Raw genomic sequence first — 20,752 nt, forward strand, 5'->3', positions numbered from 1 at the left:
ATATAAAACTCTGAAGGAAGTTGAGGGGGATTTATCAAGAGCAGAATTCCACTTAACCGCCTCATTAACTGCCAGCGGAGCTTCTGCCTTTTAAACGGTTAACATTCCAAAGTGGGGTGGATACCTGGGCCAGGTGAACTGGATATTATCCAGAATGATGTAAGTAGAGTCTTGTTTTAGAATTTGGAAGAGCCGGGTTCGAGTTGGGGCCGTAACCCTCTCTCAGTCTAACCTGCCTCACAGGGCGGTCCCAGGTGGTACCTAATTTTCTTCCACCTTTCCGTGTTGTATTGCGGCCAGTGTGGGTTGAAGTCAAGGGGACATGGATTGAGTATTGGTCAAGGATCTGGGGAGACCCGTGTTCAAGTCCCTGCTCTGGCCGCAAAGCTTTCTGGGTTGCCATTACAACGGCTTGACGGCACTTTACATACACGTGCTTTCTGACGTCGAGAACCGACAGCAATTTATTTTGTTATCTGAACCAGCCTGAGATCCTCAATCTCACGTTCCCTCTTTCACCCCTTTTCCCTGGAAGGCAGAGCTGAGATCAACGTCTTTTTGGCTTAGGAAGTCTTCGATCTAAACCGTGATTGTTTGTGACGTGCAAATGTGGGTTCTTTCACAATGTGCTGGCTGGCTTAATCCTGCTCTCTCTGCTCCCTAGTACAAGGGTCCCCAGCATCATGCATGTAGGCGTCATAGTGCCCGTGGTGCCCACCAAGTGTTTATAGAAAGTGGTCAGGGCAAGGTGGGACTTTCGCCCAGCAAACCTTCTGATTGGACGGGCTGTGCAGGTAAAAAACGTTGTCTTGGCAAGAGCTTGCCACTGCATCTCATGGATCTTCGCTGTGTGATTGAAAGTTAAGCGATTGCAGCCGTTTTTGTGGCAGGCCCCGCCTCCTTTCACATCCATATTCTGGCCGCACCTCCCGTACTGAGTCAGAATTCCAAAGATGGCCCCAGACTCAAAACATTGGGAACCCCTCCTGTAGTATGTGTTTTATTTATGCTCAAAAACACAAGGTGGGATATGTGATTCTCCTTTTCCACATGTTATCCTCATCACACCCCTGCAAAGTAGGATGTGCTGAGACGGAGGGGGCTAACCCCAGTTCACCCTGCAGGTAGCAGAGCAGAGATTAGAACCCGGGTCTTCCAGCCAGCCTGGCCCGGGTGGTTTGTCTTAGGTACGAAAGTTGGCTGGTAGCCTCCTTTCCCTGTTAGTCGCCTAATTTGTCTCTGTGGTCTTTTAGCAGGTTTTGAGACATGCTTCACCCCCGGGGGGCGTTTTGTGATCTGGCAGAGCCCTGAGCCCTGGCATACGCAATGGAGAGCCCTCCGGCCCAGGAGAAAAAGCCTCTTAAGCCCTTAAAACGTGACGCCAAACAGGCTGAGCAAAAGACGGACGCTTCTAAACCGAAAATCGTCAGCCTGAAGACGGTGATAACAGGAGGGGCCGGCCACTTTGGGTTCACCCTCGGCTGCACTCTTGCCAAAGCAGGAACAGATGTGGTTATCTATGACATCCAAAAGCCTTTGTGGCCAATCCCGAAAGGCGTTGCACTTGTTCAGGTATGTATTTCAGGTTTGTGAAGCTTGCATCCCGTTTTGCTTGATGTAAACATGACACGTGTGTTTATTTGGGACACTTATTCCCATGATGTGTGTTTATTTGGGACACTTATTCCCATGATGGAAGCAAACCCAGAAAAAAATGAAACTGGGATGTGGCTGTCGGGTGCTGCCAAGAAATTGATTTCCTCGACATTCAGCCAGCAGTGGCATAGCGGTTAAGAGCACGTGCACTGTAATCTGGAGGAACTGGGTTTGATTCCCCGCTCTGGAGGTGTGGAGGCTTACCTGGTGAACTAGATTAGCTTGTGCACTCCAACACATGCCAGCTGGGTGACCTTGGTCTAGTCACAGTTCTTCGGCGCTCTCTCAGCCCCACCCATCTCACAGGGTGTTTGTTGTGAGGGGGGAAGGGTAATGAGTTTGTAAGCCCCTTTGAGTCTCCTTACAGGAGAGAAAGGGGGGATATAAATCCAAACTCCTCCTCCTCCTCCTCCTCTTCCTCCTCCTCCTCCTCCTCCTCCTCCTCCTCCTCCTCTTCTTCTTCTTCTTCTTCTTCTTCTTCTTCTTCTTCTTCTTCTTCTTCTTCTTCTTCTTCTTCTTCTTCATGGGTCAAAAATTCATGAACAGAGCTCAGATCCACCCACTGTGCCTGCTGCTTAGCCGCGCCCACCTTTCAAGCTGCAACCTCAGAAGGAGCAGCCTTTCCGTCAAGAGTTAACCTCTTGTGTTCCAGGGGGATGTCAGACATTACACTGACTTCTACGCGGCCTGCGAAGGGGCTGATTGCGTCGTCCACGCAGCGGCGTATGGAATGTCAGGGGTTGAGCAAGTGAGTATCTCCCGCCCGGTACCTTCTCTGGCCTTGAGGTTTTTGGGTAAGGGCTGGCTGGCCGATGGTGAAAGGTGGAATGACACGGTGCAAGGTTGGTACTTGGCAGGGAGACCTCGGAGGAAGGTTCTGCAAAGGAAGGCAACGGCAAACCACCACCGCTTCTCGCTTGCCTTGAATGTCCCTTGCAGGGGTTGCCGCAGGCAGTTACGGCTTGGTCGCACGTGCATACGTATGGGATGAAGCTGCTCAGTGTATGATTGCTCTCTGCTGTCATCTTGTCACTCAACAGTGCCGTCCATCAACGGTGTCTAAGCAAAGCACTGCCCTTCGGATGCCTCTGTAAAGAACCCCTGCCCCTTCTGTTAGGAGTGCTTTGATTGTGTGTTCCTGGATTGCAGGGGTTGGACTTGATGACCCTTGGGGGTCTCTTCCAGCTCTACAATCCTATGATCAGTTTCCTTCCTCATACGGGACAGCTCGCATTCCCAAAAGCAAACAGAATCGCTAGATCCTTTGAACTGTTGTTCCGGCCGCTGACACGACATTCCGCCCTGTCTCTCCTCTTCTAGTTACACAGGAGAGAAATCCAGTCCGTCAATGTCAGAGGCACCGGAATAGTCATTGAAGGTGCGTACCGCTTCCGGTCCTAACTTGGAAACTGCCCCTTTCAGTGCAAGGTGTGACATGCCCAGCTCTGATTCCCACGGGGCCTAGAGCTTCAGCTCAGCCTTGACTGAGAAGCCAAGGTTGCCTCTGACAGGTCAGCTTACAGCAGGGGTCCCCAATGTTTTGGAGTCTTTGGGTACCTGTAGAATTCTGACACTGCATGGTGGCCGTTGAAGCAACAGGGCTGCCACAAAATGGCCACTGCAGGAGGCGGAGCCAGCCACAGAATTATCGTCACCACTTAACGTCAGTGACGCAGTGCCGATCCTTGCGTTGCGGTGACGTTTGCTGCCAAAGCAAGATTTTTTTTAAAATCTGCACAGTCCAGTAGTCAGTCAGAAGGCCTGGCTGGGCAAAAGCCTTACCTGGCCCCGTCCATTTCTGAAAAACATTTGGCAGGTGCCAGAAAATATGTTAGTGTATCCCATGGGCATCATGTTGGGGATCCCTGGTTTAGATCGTGGTTTTCTTTGCAGAAGGGGGATGCTACCTATGGAACAAAACAAAAAAAGGCAAACTCTATGCTGGGGATAATTAGGAAAGGAATTGAGAATAAAACTGCAAAGATTGTCATGCCCTTATATAAAGCAGTGGTGCGACCACACTTGGAGTCCTGTGTTCAGTTCTGGTCGCCACATCTCAAAAAGGATATTGAAGAGATAAAAAAAGTGCAGAGAAGGGCAATGAGGATGATTGAGGGACTGGAGCACCTTCCTTATGAGGAGAGGCTGCAGCGTTTGGGACTCTTTAGTTTGGAGAGGAGACGTCTGAGGGGGGGTATGATTGAAGTCTATAAAATTATGCATGGGGTAGAAAATGTTGACAGAGAGAAATTTTTCTCTCTTTCTCACAATACTAGAACCAGGGGGCATACATTGAAAATGCTGGGGGGTAGAATAAGGACTAATAAAAGGAAACACTTCTTCACACAACGTGTGATTGGTGTTTGGAATATGCTGCCACAGGAGGTGGTGATGGCCACTAACCTGGATAGCTTTAAAAGGGGCTTGGACAGATTTATGGAGGAGAAGTTGATTTATGGCTACCAATCTTGATCCTCTTTGATCTGAGATTGCAAATGCCTTAACAGTCCAGGTGCTCAGGAGCAACAGCTGCAGAAGGCCATTGCTTTCACCTCCTGCATGTGAGCTCCCAAAGGCACCTGGTGGGCCACTGCCAGTAGCAGAGAGCTGGACTAGATGGACTCTGGTCTGATCCAACTGGCTTGTTCTTATGTTCTTATGTTCTTAATATAATTCATTTTTTAAAAAGCAAATCCATACTTTGATAGGATAGGAAGAACAGGCGTTCTGCTTGAGCTAGAAGATGGGTGCCAACCATCTGGGAGCGTTGAGGGTGAGACACTGTGACGCCCTCCACTTTGGGTCCCCGATAACAGATTTCTTTCCCTATTGCCATTTTCTATCCAACACACCGGGCCTTCCGAATCCCCCCGCAGTCTGCAGGAAACGCAACATCCCCCGGCTGATCTACACCAGCACCGTCAACGTGGTCTTTGCGGGGCAGACTATTATCGACGGAGATGAGGAGAGCGTGCCGTATTATCCTCTGGATAAGGTTGGTGAGCCTTTCTAGTCTGGCCGCAACAGTTTGGCGGGGAGGATATAAAGCAGGAAAAAACAAAATGGCAGCAAAGGGTTTTTATTGCAGTAATCCAAAGCATGTTTTGGACAGTGTTGTTAAGGACTTTTCGACTGGTGGGTAGGTTGTCTTTGTTGGAAGCGAAAGACTTTGTGTTGTCTCTTAACATCAGACTTCAGAGGGACTTGATTAGAGAATCCGTTAGAGGGGTCAAGTTATCGGGCGTCCTTTCTTACGCTCTGAAACTGTCCCTTTAATGCAAAGACTGTGATTTCCAGGGAAACTTAACTTCCTTTCTTTTATCCCCACCTCTACTTGTAAGTACGCTGTCTTCTTCTTCATCTCACAACCATGCGGGCAAGGTCTTGTATTTCCCTCAGTCCCGGTTAGGGAGACTAGATTAGGAAACTACATTTATCCTATTCAGAAATGCGGTTCCAATATTAGTTTGAATAGATAAAAAGAATCTGAGTAATTTTGTTCCTGGCGCACACACCAACCAGGTGGGCTTTGCTGGGCTCAATAGCCTTTGAGCGTTCGGCTGAATTACCAGGGAAAAAAAAATCTAACAGTCTTATCTTTTGGGCTATTTTACACTGACTTGTCAGGTATTGTTACCCATCTTGCCTGCCGATGTACACACAAACACATGCATCAATTAATCAAATCATTCCATTTTGTGCTTTCGTTGCAGCACGTGAACGAATATTCCCGGACCAAATCGATTGCCGAGCAAATGGTTTTAGCGGCGAACGGGTCGTCCCTGGCAGGTGCCGTCTTATTCTCACGCCGCAGCCCCCATATTGTTTCTTGTGTTGAGTTGGCATCTGGGTCTTTATCTGTGGGAAGGCTGCCCTTCTCAGCACGATCCCAAAGATCTAGCGTGCTCCCAAAGATCTCTGTTGATGTTCCCAAAGATCTAGTTTTGACCTGGACGGCGTGGGTTATTAAGTGCCAAAATCCACAGTTTTCAGGTCTCTGCTGGCACCATGAACTCACCAGGTGGCGTTATACAGGCTGTTCTTCAACTGGTGGAGCTGCATTTATGCTAGGGTTGCCATCTCTGAGTTGGGAAATACCTAGAGCATAGGTGTCAAACTCGCAGCCCTCCAGATGTTATGGACTACAGTTTCCATCATCTCCTGCCAGCATCATGCTGGCAGAGGATGATGGGAACTGTAGTCCATAACATCTGGAGGGCTGTGAGTTTGACACCTGTGACCTAGAGATTTTAGAGGTGGAGCCTGTGAAAGGTGGGGTTTGGGGAGTGGAATGGGGGACAATACCATCAAGTCCACCTTCCAAACTGGCCGTTTTCTCCAAGGGACCAGTCTTGTTTGTTTGGAGTAATAGCAGGAGATCCCCAGGTGCTACCTGGAGATTGGCAACAGATGGTCTGTCCAGCTCAGGGTGGCCTCCTTTGATGTGTCCCAGCTCCCCAGGGTCTCAAGCAGGCAAAGGGCTTCCCTAGCACCCCGGCCCATTCCTGCAAATTCCCGGAGGAGCCGCCTGCTGATTCCGTCTGTCCTGTTCCTTAGGTGGTGGCAAGCTGTATACTTGTGCTCTGCGGGCCCCTGGCATCTATGGGCCAGAAGAACAGAGACACATGCCCCGAATGGCAGTAAGCATTGCATTGGCTGCACACTTTGTTCTGCAAATGGGGACTTTGTTCCGCAAATGGGTATTTTAGCATTGCGTCTGCTGTGGCAGTGGCTTCTGAATGCTACTGGTCATAAGCAGAGGTGGGATCCAGCAGGTTCTCACAGGTTCCCAAGAGTAGGTTACTAATTATTTGTGTGTGCTGAGAGGGGGTTACTAATTGGTGATTTTGCCACGTGATTTTTGCCTTAGTTACGCCCCTCGTCTCAGCAGTTGCGCGCAGAACTTGAAGCAGTCTAGCAGGAGGTGCACTGGCATGCGTGGCAGCCCGCACCTGCGTGCATTCATTTCCTACCCAAGGACCGGCGCAGTGGCTGCATCCTTGCCACAGCCCTGCCCAGGAATGCCCCTCCCCCGGAATGCCCGCCCCCGCCCTTGTTGTGCCCCGCCCAGCCCCATTGGCGCTACACCACTGTTTGAATCCCACCACCATGGGAACCTGTTACTAAAATCTTTGGATCCCACCACTGGTCATAAGCGATTTGTCTGGGGCTGTGGGGTGGGGGGGAAGGGGACCTCTCCCACAAGCAGTATGGGGGGAGCATTTGGGGCTGCAGGAGGGAGGAAGAGAGAAAACTATCTTCTAGAGGCAAAAAAATTCCTTCTGTCTTGGTCAAAGGTCTGGAATCCATGCCCTATGAGGAGAGACTTAGGGAGCTGGGGATGTTTAGTTTGGTGAAGAGAAGGTGAAGTAGGGACATGATAGCCATGTTTAGATATTGGAAGGGATGTCGCATTGGTGAGGGAGCACGCTTGTTTTCTGCTGGATCTCTCAAACTGGAAATAACTTTGCATTGGTTCTCTGTGTTCCAACAGCTGAATATTGAACGGGGGCTGTTTAACTTCAAAGTCGGGAGTCCAAATACATTCATGAACTGGGCCCACGTGAAGAATCTCGTGCAGGCTCACGTTCTCGCGGCGGAGGCTCTGACTCCCGAGAAGAACTATATAGCAGTGGGTCAAATTCTTCACCTCGCTTCCCCCTTCTCCAGGAAGAAGCTTCTCCTGCATTTCAGTCACCTGTCTTGTATCCCTTAATAATGTTTTGGTGTTTTTTTTTAAGAAGCAAGCCAATTTTGATACAGGGGCTGGGACCACAGCAATAGTGGATAGGACCCATGAGAATGTAAAGTTTAGTGCACAGAGAGCCAGCGTGGTGGAGTGGTTAAGAGCAGGGGGATTCTAATCTGGAGAACCGAGTTTGATTTTCCCACCCCTTCACCTGAGTGGCGGAGGCTTATCTGGTGAACCAGATGTATTTCCACACTCCTACATTCCTGCTGGGTGACCTTGGGCTAGTCACAGTTCTCTCCGTGCCTCACAAGGTGTCTGTTGTGGGGAGAGGAAGGGAAAGGAGCTTGTAAACCACCTTGAGTCTCCTTACAGGAGAGAAAGTTGGGTATAAATCTAAACTCTTCTTCTTCTTAATGGGTTCAATGCAAAGAACGGTGTGAAAACAGTCAACACCCTCCACTGTGCAAATACCTGCGCACGAAAGCTTCACCTGGGCTGAAATGAGTAGATTCTGTACTGATCCCCAGATTTGGGTTTGGGTATGAGGTTGCGTGTTGAAGGTCCCCGTCGCAAGGAGCCTACAGTTTGAAATTTGCCATACACTGAGATGGGAAGGTGGCATAAGTGGAAGTGGGATAAAACTGGGGGGAAACCAGCATTTAATCTCTCTCTGCTGCCAGAGGCTTAAGATCAGTGCGTGCTCTGGAGGGGAGGGACTCCGGTGTTAGGGTTTCACAGAAATGATGCCAGCCGACACCTTGTGGTTTCAGAAAGTGGCCAGAATCAGGTGGGGCTCTTGTGCCAACACAGCTTCCGATAGGACAGTGATGGCGAACCTTTTCAAGACCGAGTGCCCAAATTGCAACCCAAAACCCACTTATTTATTGCAAAGTGCCAACGCGGCAATTTAACCTGAATAACCCCCTCGAGCAGGGGCCAGCCTGCTGTAGCCTCCAGCAAGTCCCACATCTGCCACTCTGCACCTCTCTAGTATCTCTGCTGCCTCTGCCCCCTCCCCCCCGGGTAGCAGCCACCAGTCCCACCAGTCGAGTCCTCTCTGCTCGCTAAGGTGCATGCACATCAAGTCCAGCGGTCCAGGCCAGCCTAGATGTGGGGGGGGGGCGATTTCAAGACAAACTCTGTGTGCGCGTGCCCACAGAGAGGGCTCTGGGTGCCACCTCTGGCACCCGTGCCATAGGTTCGCCATCACTGTGATAGGACATGGGGGATCTGGTTGGTTGTGCGGATGAAAATACTGTTGCTTGTCCCTGGGACTGTCATTTTAGAATTGTGCCCAGCATCCAGTGTTCGCATTCTAAAGATGTCCCTACTTGGATTCCCTCCCGTCTACAAACTCCACCCATCTCTACCCCAACCTCTACCCCAAGCAAGAATTCCCCAACCCCAGTTAATCGCATTTCCTTTCTCTCTCCTGCTTGTGACGTCTGAAGGGGGGCCAGGCGTATTTTATCAATGACGGCGAGAAAGTGAACCTTTATGAATGGTTATCTCCACTGGTAAGTACCGGAGCTTTCTCTGTTGCCATTTTAACAGCACACAAAGGCTTTAGTTGCCTCTGGGGCACCCCCATCTGCTCCTGAAAGGAGCGTTGGGAACTGGATCCTAGACCAGAGTCAAAAAGGAAGAGGCCCTTCTGAGCCGCCGTATTTTGTCTGTGACAGAACAATCCGCCATGAAGTGGTCACTCAATGCGGGTTCTTGTGGTCTTCTTTGGACAGAGATCAGAAGGTACCGGAGTGTGACCTTCTAGAATTACTGCCGAATGTTAGTTGGTTGGTTTTTCCAAACTTCTATTTTTCAGAAATGAGGTTTTTATACCTGGTAGGATCCCCACCCCACCCACCACCACCGGCGGTTCAAAAATGTAAAATCATTATCAGCAGCAGTCGTTACACTTTTGGCTGGTGATCCACGTTTGGATCAGCAAGCGCTTCCAAGGACACCCTTTGGGAAAGGAGCAGCATCATCATATCAAAGCGGAAACCTTCTCACTGCTCAGTCTTTCATTTTTCATTTCAGTTTGAAGCGTTGGGGGCCCGGAAGCCGTGGATCCATTCTCCTGTTTTTCTAGTTCACCTGTCAGGTAAAACCTTTGCTGCTGCCAACTCGATGCTTCCCGTGTTTCTATGGCTTTCGCCAACATTTGCGATGGTTTAGGGGCCATTAATGTGACAGGTGCCAGGACATCTTGGTTAGAGTTTTGGCCAAAGGGCGTAAACCAGCCATTTTATGGGATGTCCCACTTGATGCCCGGCAGCGGGTTCCCTAATGCCCACTAGCTTGTCCCTCCAAAGCAAAGAGCTTCCTTCCACCACTCACTAGAGTAGTTGGTGCTTCAAAAGCAGCCAAGAGGTACCCCTTTGCGCCTCCAGGTAGCACCCATTCACAAACATCCACCTCCGTTGGTTGCCAACCAATGGCTGAGCCTTGGAGATACGCCAAAATTACAGCTGATCTCCCCTTGGAGGAAACAGCAGCTGCGAAAGGGGTGGGGTCTTTCCAGAGGTGGGATCCAGCAGGTTCTCACAGGTTCCCGAGAGTAGGTTACTAATTATTTGTGTGTGCCGAGAGGGGGTTACTAATTGGTGATTTTTGCCTTAGTTACGCCCCTCCTCTCAGCAGTAGTGCGCAGAACTTGAAGCAGTCTAGCAGGAGGTGCGCCGGTGTGCGTGGCAGCTTGCGCCTGCGTGCATTCGTTTCCCGCCCAAGGACCGCCCAGGAATGCCCCGCCCCCGGAATGCCCGGCCACGCCCCCGTCGTGTCCCACCCAGCCCCATTGGTGCTACGCCACAGTTTCAATCCCACCACCATGGGGACCTGTTACTAAAGTTTTTGGATCCCACCACTGGGTCTTTCCCCTAATTCTGCCCCCTCCCCAGGTTCCACCTACAAACCTCCAGGGATTTCCCGGCCGGCAGCTGGCTATCCTGGGACGACGCGTGGCTTGTCGCCTCCTGTGGCAGCCATTTTGTCGGGGCAACCACTCCGTGGTCTTTAAACTTTGAAATGGCCCAACCGCCGGACTAGATGGGGGACCCCTGTATTACATTTCAACGTGTGTCCAGTTGCAGGAAGTACCGGTACCTGTTGCCCTGTTTGGCTGGCAGCTGACTCAGCATTTCCTTCATGATCTGCCTTCTCTCCCCACCCCCCACTGCTGTGGGCACACGGCCTCAAGGGGGAAGCAGAAGTGGTGGAAGATAAGTGCCCTAGTACCGTCCTGACCGGGCCGTGGAGCACTCAGTGCTTTATCCTTTCTTCCCTCAGGAATAAACTTCCTTCCAGTGAGGTACCCTCGATGTATGAAATACCCATTCAGTAATTTCTGAGTACTAATGTTCTTACTTCTTCAGTTCAAGAGTTGTTGTTGGGGGGGAGACGCACTTGTGAATTGAACTGCCCTCTCCTCGGGCTCTCATGTGACCTTCTTCTTCTTCTTCTTCTTCCCCTTCTTGCAGCGGTATTTATGGAGTATTTGTACTTGTTACTTCGGCCCCTTGTGGAAATAAACCCACTCGTCACCCGTTATGAGGTAGGTCGCCCTGGCGGTAAGGGAAGAAAATATAGGCCTCGTTCACACATAAAGGGGAATTGGCTGGTGGGAGGCCGGGTGATGGAAAGTTGTGGGGTGGGCGGTGGATTCTACCCTTGACCGTTGCTGTTTTCCTTCGCTCCTGCTCTCGAAGGCCTCTAAATTACAGGGGTCCTTAGCATCAGTAGGACCCATTATTCCTTTCTGGGGAGGGTCGTATATGGGTTTCGTGGGACGTGGTTTTAGAATGTAACTGTTTTTAAATTGTATGTATGTTTCCATATATAATATTTTATCTTGTTCACCGCCCTGAGTCCTTCGGGTATATTAAATCTAATTAATAAACAAACAAACAAACAAACAAATAAATAAATAAAAACCCTCCTTTCTTTTTCCTTTCCAGGTGCACAACATTTCCTGCATGCACACGTTCAAAATAGACAAAGCTCGCAAGCAGCTGGGTTACGCCCCCAAGAAGTACACGTTCGCCAGTTGCGTGGATCATTTCATGAAAACGAGACCCCGCAGGAGAAATTTCTTCCTCCTGAAACTGTTCTTTTGCTTGCTGCTCTTTGTCGGCATGATTGTTCTGTGTGTTAAATATCGAGAAACGGGAGACTTTCTGAGGGAACGGTGGGCCCGGTACCAGGAGCTCTTGCAATAAACTGGTTATTGAAGGGGAGAGAGCAGTGTCCCCGGATTGTGTGGTCTGCTTTGCGGCACGGTTCTTCAGTTCCCAGATAACGGGCAACCGTTAATGTTAAGATGAATAAAAGAAACATGGCAGCAACCGTTCTGTGGCGGCAAATAATTGGAGAGGTCTGTACTGTAGCTCACAGCTTTGGGAGACTCTGGGGGCGGGGGGGTTGTGCAACGCAGAGGCAGCCAACGGCAATTCACCTCTGTTCGTCTCCTGCCCTGAAAACCCAACAGGGTCCCTAACATTCAGCTGTGACTTGAAAGCATTTTCCACCACTATATGGGTACCAACCCTTTTCCTGTCCTCCAGGCATTTCTGACAGGAGGGAAAGGGCACGCAGGGGGGAGCTATTGATGCGTTCTATGGATTTGTCGATTAATTTAAAATATTTCCTGGCTGCCGTCCTTCCTCTGTTGCTCAAGTAAGCTGACTATATTAGTGAAGCCCATAAAAAGAAAGACACACACCACCAAAATTTTAAAACCACAAATTAGGACCGCTGCTAAACTTTGACCGAGTGCAGCCCAAAAATAAAACCATCTTCAGCCGCTTCCTAAAAATGAAAAGAGAGGGTGCCAGGTTCCATAAATGGGGGGGGGGGGTTGCCACCAAAAGACTCCTGCTATCGTGTACCCACCAGACAGGGTTCTTTGGCCAATGAGGCACTCAGGACACTCAGCAGAGGTGAGAGTCCCAACAGTCTACCCGCAGCATCAAGAGGAGAGGGGCAATTTTTTCGCTTCTCTGTACCCTTGGTGAATATCGCAGTCTATTTTGCACCCTACTAATAAACTATTGAAATCCGCAACCTCTTCATATGGCTCCGTTTGAAGAAGGCTGCAGGCTGCAGGTTTGCTTATGATCTGAAATATCAGCTTAACCATTCCCCACTCCACTTTGGTTCGCGCGTACTGCTCAAATGGCCTGAGGAACAACTCTGTGGGACTTGGAAGCTTGCCTGTTGTCCTTGCGGAGTTTTTTTGGGTTCCCAAAAGGGAGGTCTGGTTTATGGCTTCATTGCGGAGAAGATGGGTAGGGCTGAGTGTCTGCTTCTCAGCAGCGGTGTATTTGCCTAGGGACAAAGGGTACCCCATGTCCCCGGACGCCCCCATTTGGTCACATGGGGGGCACCAAAATTTCAGGGTTGTTCGTGTGTTTTTTCCATCTTTTAGTGTTTTCGCATTTTGGTCTGCAGGGGGTGCATTTTTAAAGGTAGCGGTATCAAAATTTCAGGGTATCATCCAGAGGTTGTCCTGATGATACCACCCAAGTTTGGTGATGTTTGGTTCAGGGGGGCCAAAGTTATGGACCCCTAAAGGGGGTGCCCCATACCCCATTGTTTCCAATGGGAGCTTACAGGAGATGGGGGCTACCCATTTGAGAGTCCATAACTTTGGCCCCCCTGAACCTAACTTCACTAAACTTGGGTGGTATCATAAGAATAGTTAACAGGTGATACCCTGAAATTTTAGTGTCACTAGATTTAAAAATACACCACTGACAGGCACCCCAAGAAATTTGCCCAAGATTCTTTGTTTTGCACTGCCTTGGCTTCATTGTAGCCAACGGGGAATTTCTGAGTGTGTGAGCAGGCTGCACATTTTTGGAGATAGAGGCACCAGACTTTCAAGGTGGCCCAGGAGGCCCTCCTTGTAATAGCATCCAGGCTTGGAGACCTTTGCTTCTGGGGGTTCAATTTTATGCCCCCCCCCCAGGCTTATTTTGTTTCCCTGCTCCTGCACATAAAGATTGCTGGCTGAGTTCTCCCAGAACTCTCTCAACTTGTGCCCCCACCCCACCCCCAGAAGCAGCAGTGGTGTAGTAGGTTAAGAGCTCGTGTATCTAATCTGGAGGAACTGGGTTTGGCTCCCCGCTCTGCCGTCTGAGCTGTGGAGGCTTATCTGAGGAATTCAGATTAGCCTGTACACTCCCACACATGCCAGCTGGGCGACCTTGGGCTAGTCACAGCTTCTCTGAGCTCTCTCTGCCCCACCCACCTCACAGGGTGTTTGTTGTGAGGGAGGAAGGGCAAGGAGATTGTAAGCCCCTTTGAGTCTCCTGCAGGAGAGAAAGGGGGGATATAAATCCAAACTCCTCCTCCTCCTCTTCTCCTCCTCCTCTTCTCCTCCTCCTCCTCCTCCTCCTCCTCCTCCTCCTCCTCCTCCTTCTTCTTCTTCTTCTTCTTCTTCTTCTTCTTCTTCTTCTTCTTCTTCTTCTTCTGTGGATTTAGAAGAAGAGTCTGAGCTCCCTGGTTTAAACACCATTAAAAGTGATGCTATTTGGGGGTGGAGTCCACTGGAGGTGTTTTGTGAAAGACGATGCTGACATTTGTTTGGTAAATGTTTTGCTGGGGGTGATTTGTGAGAGATTTATATGCTTAATACCCACTTGCACTGGCTTGGAGTTGTTTCTCAGGCTAACAACCTACCTCATAGGGCTGGCGTGAGGACAAAATTAGGAAAGCGAGTTGGTGGGGGAGAACCATGTATGTTTTGCTGGGGGTGGGAGGTGTTTTGTGAGTTGGTGCAAAAAATCATTGTTTGGTCATGGGGGGGCGTTTGGTCATGGGGGGGCGCCAGCTCAGGTTTTGTCCCCAGGCTCCAGTTTGCCTAGATCCCCCTCTGCTTCTTAGCTTTGTCACTGCTCTCTTTACTCGCAATGTGGGGGGCAACAACTTGACCAGGTGTCTGCAACCTGTGGCTCTCCAGATGTTCATGGACTACAATTCCCATCAGCCCCTGCCAGCATGGCGATTGGCCATGCTGGCAGGGGCTGATGGGGTGCTGATCCATGGTAGCGATTCTGAGCACCTGTTTACTTCTAATAGGAACAGCACAGCCAAGAAAAGAACATTCGTGCCGATTTCTGGAGGCAGCTAAGCCTCGGCCCTCCAGATGTTATGGACTACAGTTCCCATCATCCCCTGCCAGCATCAGGGGATGATGGGAACTGTACTCCATAACATCTGGAGGGCCGCGAGTTTGACACCTGTGGTTCAGACAAACGGGATGTTTACAGTGTTTCACTCTGGATGGATCTCAGCCTCCTAAAACTGGGTGTGACATCTGTGCCCGCCCACCAGTTCAGCCTTTTGAAATCTCACTATGTTGCTATGGTTTAAAACCCATAAGGTGTCTGCGCACCCCCACCCTATGGCAACTCAGGGCTTCGTACGGTGCAGCCCATGCATGTTTACTCCGGAGCAAGCGGCTTTGCACTCCCAAAATGCTGACAGCCGGCCGTTTGAATACAGATCTCCGATCAGCTGCTTCGACCCTGCCTGTACCTTTCATTGCAAGCCCTGGAGAGATCCCATATTTCAAAACTGGATAATAAATGGGATTGAATTGGGCTGGAGGATTCATAACCGTGCAGATTGATTGAGAAGGATAAAGCAAGTTTTTGGGGTGGGGGCATTAATGAGGATAATTTCCTCCCCCTCCCGCATTTCCTCCCCCCCCCCCCTTCCTTAGAGAGAGTGAATTGGCGCAGAAATACTACTATAGCTTCTATCTAGGATTTTTCAGACCATCTCTCGTCGCCAACCAAGTCGGAGAAAAAGAGGGGAATTTATGGTGGGGAAAAGGGGGAAAAATGAATCTGGCAGCGGTGGGATTCGAACCCACGCCATCGAAATGACTGGAGCCTAAATCCAGCGCCTTAGACCACTCGGCCACGCTACCACTTGATTACAAGGGAAGCCCTGAATGTTATATAAAAGCAACGTCACATGCTCCTTTATCTTTTCCTACATTTTAGGGTTTTTCTGGCACCCAAATGGGTGCTTTCCCCCCATTACTGTCAGCCTGTAAACGCCTTAAAACGTCTCCGCCCAGAACACCACGGAAAAAGCCATTTTCTTCACGCCATGATTCTTTTGTCGTTATTTTTTATTGTTCCGCGGAGCCGGTTGAAGGGAGCTCAGGCGGGAAAGGGGGGATACCTTTCTGTACTGCACAAAAATAAGCAAAGCAACACACACACACACACACACACTCCGTATCCCACTGCAGTTTGCAGATCTGGTAGTGAATTAAATGGCGTCCTAAACGTGGAGAGTTTTCGCAGGGGTGCTATAGCACGCTATGGCCACGAGATGGCGGTCCACTCCAACTTATTGTACTTTCCATTCATTTAATGCACCGCTAAGCGTGCAAAGGCTTGACAGGGATGCTGGGGGGCGCCCGTGGGGCGCGTCCCCTTTAAGGGCGTTGCGAGGGGCGTCCCCCTTTGGGGGCTGGGCAGTGCCGCCTCCTCTTCCTCCTCCCTCCAGCCGGGGCTGGGCCAGCCCTGCAGGGACCGCCTTGGCTGCTGCTGCGCCCTGCAAGGTGGCCGGCCTGGGCAGGCGTGCAGGCGACCCGCAGCCCCTCGCTCCGGCCTTGGCACCCGGGCAGAAGCCCCCTCTGGCCTGGATCCGCTGCACCAGCTGCCCCCGGATGGCTCCAACCAGGTAGGCCTCGAGGCCCTTGCACGCCCACAGACTCACGCAGAGACACGCCTTGAAAGAGAGAGAGAGATGAGCGCGGGGGCCAAGTCGCTTGGAGGCAACGTCTGAGTGGGCAACTTGCGTGTTACCCAGCAGGCGGCACCAGGGGGTGGGCACAACTCCCCTGGCACTGCACTTTTGTATGAAGGGGGAGGGGGGAGTCCCAAGTGGGCAGAAACAGAGTCCAGGCTGGGAATAGCTTGGCTGACTCCAGGTGGGATTTTTCTTGTGACCCCCTCCCCATTGACAGTCGGGTCAGGATGGACTTGCACCCCTTTGTGGCACCAGACCCGCGACTGGAGGGAAGGGATCAGCGGGGTGGGCTGGCAGGCACGCACAGATCGTTTGCTTTTGCGTTATAATTGCGGTGTGATCATTTGCTGCTTTGGAGCAGGGGTTCCAGAAGGAGAGCTCTGGATGAGCCCAGAAGGGAAGCTGGGCTGCAGCCTTCAGGACCCCACAGGTTTCTTTCGTCTTGTGGGACGGGCTTTCTTTTCTTTCTTTTAGCCCCAGATCTGACTGATCCGGTGCAGCTGCAGAGGAGGCAGATTACTTCCTTGTTGTTTTCTACTGTCAAGTCTGGGCAGGTTTATTATGGCCACCCCTTGTAGGGTTTTCAAGGCCAGAGATGTTCCGTGTTGGTCTCCCGTTGCTTGCCTCTACATCACAACTCTGTTATTCTTTGAAGGTCTCCCTTTCAAATATTAGCCAGGGCCAACCATGCTTAGTTTCTGAGATCTGACCAGATCTGGCTAGCCTGGGGCTACCTAAGTGTTGTTATGGCCTGCTTAAATGGACGGGTTACCTGCGCTGTTTGACTCAGGATTCTTTTGCAGCTTGGCTTGCTTGCTCGAGCGGCCTGTAGTTGCCTTGCCTGTCTTCAGGCACCCTGGATTTTAGTTATTTAAAAGATGTCGAGGTGGCTTTTTCCTAGACCATTCAATGCACAACCCCCTTGCTGTGTGTGAGTCTGTTATGGGGTTTGCTGTCTCCTCTCACGATGAGGTCTGAGTTCAAAGCTCATCGCTTTTCCACCCATGAAGCTTAAGAGGTCGTGCTTGCGGTTAAAAATAGCCAGCAACCTGTTCCCTAGATTGCGAAGCCAAAATCATGGGCAGTTAAGAACAAAAGTCAGTTAAAAACCAACATCAGTGAAAACCAGCATTAAAAATACATAAAAACCATTCATTAGCAGGAAAACTGGCAAAAACACTCTGACCCTATCCAGCCCAACCCAAGCTGGGACACTCTAAAACACAGGTGTCAAACTCGCGGCCCTCCAGATGTTATGGACTACAGTTCACATCATCCCCTGCCAGCATGATGCTGGCAGGGGATGATGGGAACTGTAGTCCATAACATCTGGAGGGCCGCGAGTTTGACACGTATGCTCTAAAACAACAACAAAGAAGTCCACCTTAAGACAGCTCTTATTTTAATATGAACTTTCTTGAGTCACAACTCACTTTATCAGATAAGGAACACTGCTGCTGTTATAACTTGGTCCTGTTTGCGTCGTTTCTGCCTTTAATGTGTGTGAACAGTGAATTCTGCTGTTTTTGAATGAGAATCAGCATCAATACTCCAGATTTCCAGTGTGAGTCGAAGGCCTACAGGCCACGGGCGTGGTCCTCCCCCCCCCCCCCCAGTTCTCTCTCTTTCTGTCTCCAGACAAATATTTATCTCTGTTGTTCCCCCCCCTGGCTTTGAAATGTCCCACTAGCACTCAAATGGGGTTTAAGACTGTTTACACTGTGGGGAGAGAAAGACTTGGCGTGAGACCAGAACTTGCAGATCATGCTGGAGCAGGGGGGCTCTTAGAAGAGGAATGAATGTTCCTTCTTGTAACACATCATGACAACACCCGCTAATAAGACACCGAATGTCTCAGTTTCTTTTCAGCTTCTCAGTTGCCAGCATGGGATTTGAATAATGGGGAGGTTGTTCCACCTTCTTGCAGTACATTTTTGAATTTGTCCAAGATCTATATTGGAAGATGCTGGGATAAGATATTTCAGAAGGTGGAAGGTTAAGGGAATCTCAGTCCAAAACTCCAGCACGCAGGATGCGGTGGATTTTTAATACAATCGCAATTATGTAATGGGATTGAAGTGCCATAATTCATTTCAGGCAGAGATGATTTCAGCACGTTGAACGAGACCGTTAATGCTTGGAGCGCTCCAATCCGCTGCAGCTTCTGTTTACCCCAATTGCAGCAAGCTGTTTCCCAGCTTCTAAGGAGAACATTTTCCCCGGACTGTCTGAGCGCAGATTGTTAATGTAAGGGCATCCGAATGAATTTGATCGACTGGTTGTCAGCACACGCGCTTCTTTGACTGCAGAGAGACAGGATCTGAAACTGGAAAGGGCAGAAGTCCACCAAAAAAAAAAGAATACAGCCTTCCGCACCTCCTTTTGGCAAACCCAATTGCTGTTGAAAATTATGCAATTCAGGCCATGCTGGGATATCCCCAGCTGCCAAATACAACAAGCCACTCAATTATGCTGACGTGTCATTTCTTAAGAGCGCCTGTGGAGGGAAAGAAAACAAGTCAACAGATCTCTTTGTTGAGATCCGAAGAAAGGCCTGCCCTGTGTCTTCGACGTTGTGATCAGAAAGCTAATTCAGCTGAGACTCTTCCTGCAAACGAAAGAGTTCGGCCATTCCTCTGCTTTTTGGACGTTAGCTGCCGATTGGTTCTCTTTTAAAGTTCTTGAGTACAGATTTAAAAAGCCATCAAGCTTCTGATGCAAATGGATAATATTCAGATAACATCAGTTGGGGACAGTATATAAAGGACTGATGCTATTTTCAGTAGGTGGTAAATCTCATGGGTTTACAGTGCTCAGACCTGTCTGTAAACTTAAACCCAGAAGCGATCTGGATGATCAATTGATTCTTGCAATGCCAGAAAAGAAAAATGTCTGTGGTTTTCTTGCTCTGTGTAATACCAACTTAAAACTTGGGTTGGCTAATAACAGGAAAAAGGGATTCTATAAAGGTGTTTTTTTTCTGAATAACTCCTATTTAATGTTCTTTGGAACTGGATTAGGGTGCTAGTCATGGATATCTAAGGGGTAGGGAACATAGACAATCAAAAAAATGAAGTATAGTAGAGGGAACTTTATACCCCTCTCCTGAAATTTGCTGGCACCCAGAAAAGTCAGTAGGGCAGTAGATTCATGCCAGACAAAAATACTTCTTCCCTCAACAGTAACGAGCTTGAGGAATTCATCCCCACGTAATGTGGTGACGGCCACTAAGTTGTTTAGCTTTAAAAGGGGATCAGACACAACCAGTGAGTGTAGACTCTGTCAGAAGCTATTAGGCACGATGAGTAAATGGAACCTCCATTTTCCGAAGGAGTATACCCCTGCTGGCAATCGGCTGGCCACTTTGTGAAACAGGATGCTGGATTAGACAAACGGCTGGTCTAATCCAGCACAACTATATTATTTTACACTTTTTCGGAAGTTTCAGAATTGATGCAGTCACTATACAAAGGAAGCTGCAGGTCGGCAGATAACTAATACCTCTGCTGAACTCTGTGGCGCCGAACCGGTAGCACTTGAGTCCCCGAGCTTGCGTCATTCTCATGGGCCTCCTGTGGTTTGCAAGACCTCTGTGTGACGTCAAGTTTTCAGAGAACACAAAGTTATGCAGGCGAAGCTGTGGACTGTGAAGCAAGCCACATTTTCCAAGAGTTGCAATACAAGACATTTTCTTTGAGAGGCTTTGAGTCTCCTCAGCAGCATTGGGTGTGTCCTTTGGGTGCGCGCACGGCTGCGTCTGCTTCTGTCAAACCGTTTCTGTGAGATTTCCCTTGTGTGTTTCTTCCCCAGTGTGTTTCATTTTCCATATTATTTGAGTTGCCTAAACTGATCAAGTAGAATTTCAGGTTTGCTTCTTGGCTACTTGCAACCAGACACGGGGCTTTGTTTTGGGGTGAGTGTGTGTCCCTCCCCTGGCATAGGAATGAATCTCACCCCTGCAAAGGAGAGCCAGCATGATGTAGTGGATAAAAGCAGTGGGTTCTAATCTGCAGAACCAGGTTCGATTCCCAGTTCCTCCACGTGAGGGCAGACTCTTATCCAGTGAACTGGATTTGTTTCCCTGCTCCTACACATGAAGCCTGCTGGGTGACCTTGGGCCAGTCACAATTCTCTTCGGAACTCTCTCAGCCCCACCTACCTCACAAGGTTGTAGGGAGAGGGAGAGGAAGGAGTTTGTAAGCCGCCTCGAGTCTCCTTACAAGAGAGAAAGGCGGGATTGTGACATTTGCAAGAAAGGATGGGAGGAGGAGCCCAGGGGAACTTGCTAGGGGCAGCAGCATCCCAAAAAACACAGTTAGAGGGAAAGTGGCAGTGTGCCATTCTGATGTCAGGACTGGAGGAAAACCTGTGGGTATTTCAAGAGATCCCCAGCGTTGTCAGGGTAGACCTGGCCTGCTCAGTTCAGTTCAAGACTTGTAAAGTTTGTGCATTTGCAAACCGCGTTTGTAAACTTGCCAAGTCAACCATCGCAGATCAGTTTTTACAAACTTGTAAAGTTTCCTGTTTTGAGTGCATTTGTGGGAAGGCACATAAACAAAGGACAATCAGGGATTTGGTGAATAAATAAATACACAGGTGTGTACAAACCCGTGGGACCAGAGGCACAGAATT

At 49.7% G+C, this 20,752-nt stretch overlaps 2 protein-coding genes and 1 non-coding gene across 3 annotated transcripts in view; 2 read left to right on the plus strand and 1 right to left on the minus strand.

The window, feature by feature from the left end:
• Nucleotides 1–1,326: 1,326 nt before the first annotated feature.
• LOC125431815 (putative short-chain dehydrogenase/reductase family 42E member 2) lies at nt 1,327–11,583 on the plus strand. The gene is made up of 11 exons (XM_048494951.1): nt 1,327–1,572; nt 2,309–2,404; nt 2,977–3,034; nt 4,533–4,651; nt 5,370–5,445; nt 6,214–6,296; nt 7,151–7,288; nt 8,800–8,865; nt 9,389–9,452; nt 10,828–10,901; nt 11,305–11,583. Exons 1-11 carry the CDS (start codon nt 1,327–1,329, stop codon nt 11,563–11,565), a joined length of 1,281 nt encoding a protein of 426 aa, XP_048350908.1. The 3' UTR covers nt 11,566–11,583.
• Nucleotides 11,584–15,202: 3,619 nt separating this feature from the next.
• TRNAL-UAG lies at nt 15,203–15,284 on the minus strand. Its single transcript has one exon. It is a non-coding gene; the product is annotated as a tRNA-Leu (tRNA).
• Nucleotides 15,285–15,848: 564 nt separating this feature from the next.
• Nucleotides 15,849–20,752, plus strand: part of EEF2K (eukaryotic elongation factor 2 kinase) — a 34,187-nt gene continuing 29,283 nt past the window's right edge. Inside the window, 1 exon segment of the mRNA XM_048494233.1 lies at nt 15,849–16,051. The gene's annotated coding sequence lies outside the window, so the exon portion shown is untranslated.

This window comes from Sphaerodactylus townsendi, linkage group LG04, assembly GCF_021028975.2.
Source record: "Sphaerodactylus townsendi isolate TG3544 linkage group LG04, MPM_Stown_v2.3, whole genome shotgun sequence".
In the NCBI taxonomy this organism is placed as follows: Eukaryota; Metazoa; Chordata; class Lepidosauria; order Squamata; family Sphaerodactylidae; genus Sphaerodactylus; species Sphaerodactylus townsendi.

What these genes read in the sequence shown, in the direction of transcription:
- LOC125431815 (XM_048494951.1), top strand. Translation starts at nt 1,327, where the DNA reads ATGGAGAGCCCTCCGGCCCAGGAGAAAAAGCCTCTTAAGCCCTTAAAA. An exon ending in ATGAATGGTTATCTCCACTG is followed by an intron (nt 8,866 to 9,388) that starts GTAAGTACCGGA and finishes TTTTCATTTCAG; the next exon opens with TTTGAAGCGTTGGGGGCCCG. An exon ending in TTTTCTAGTTCACCTGTCAG is followed by an intron (nt 9,453 to 10,827) that starts GTAAAACCTTTG and finishes CCCTTCTTGCAG; the next exon opens with CGGTATTTATGGAGTATTTG.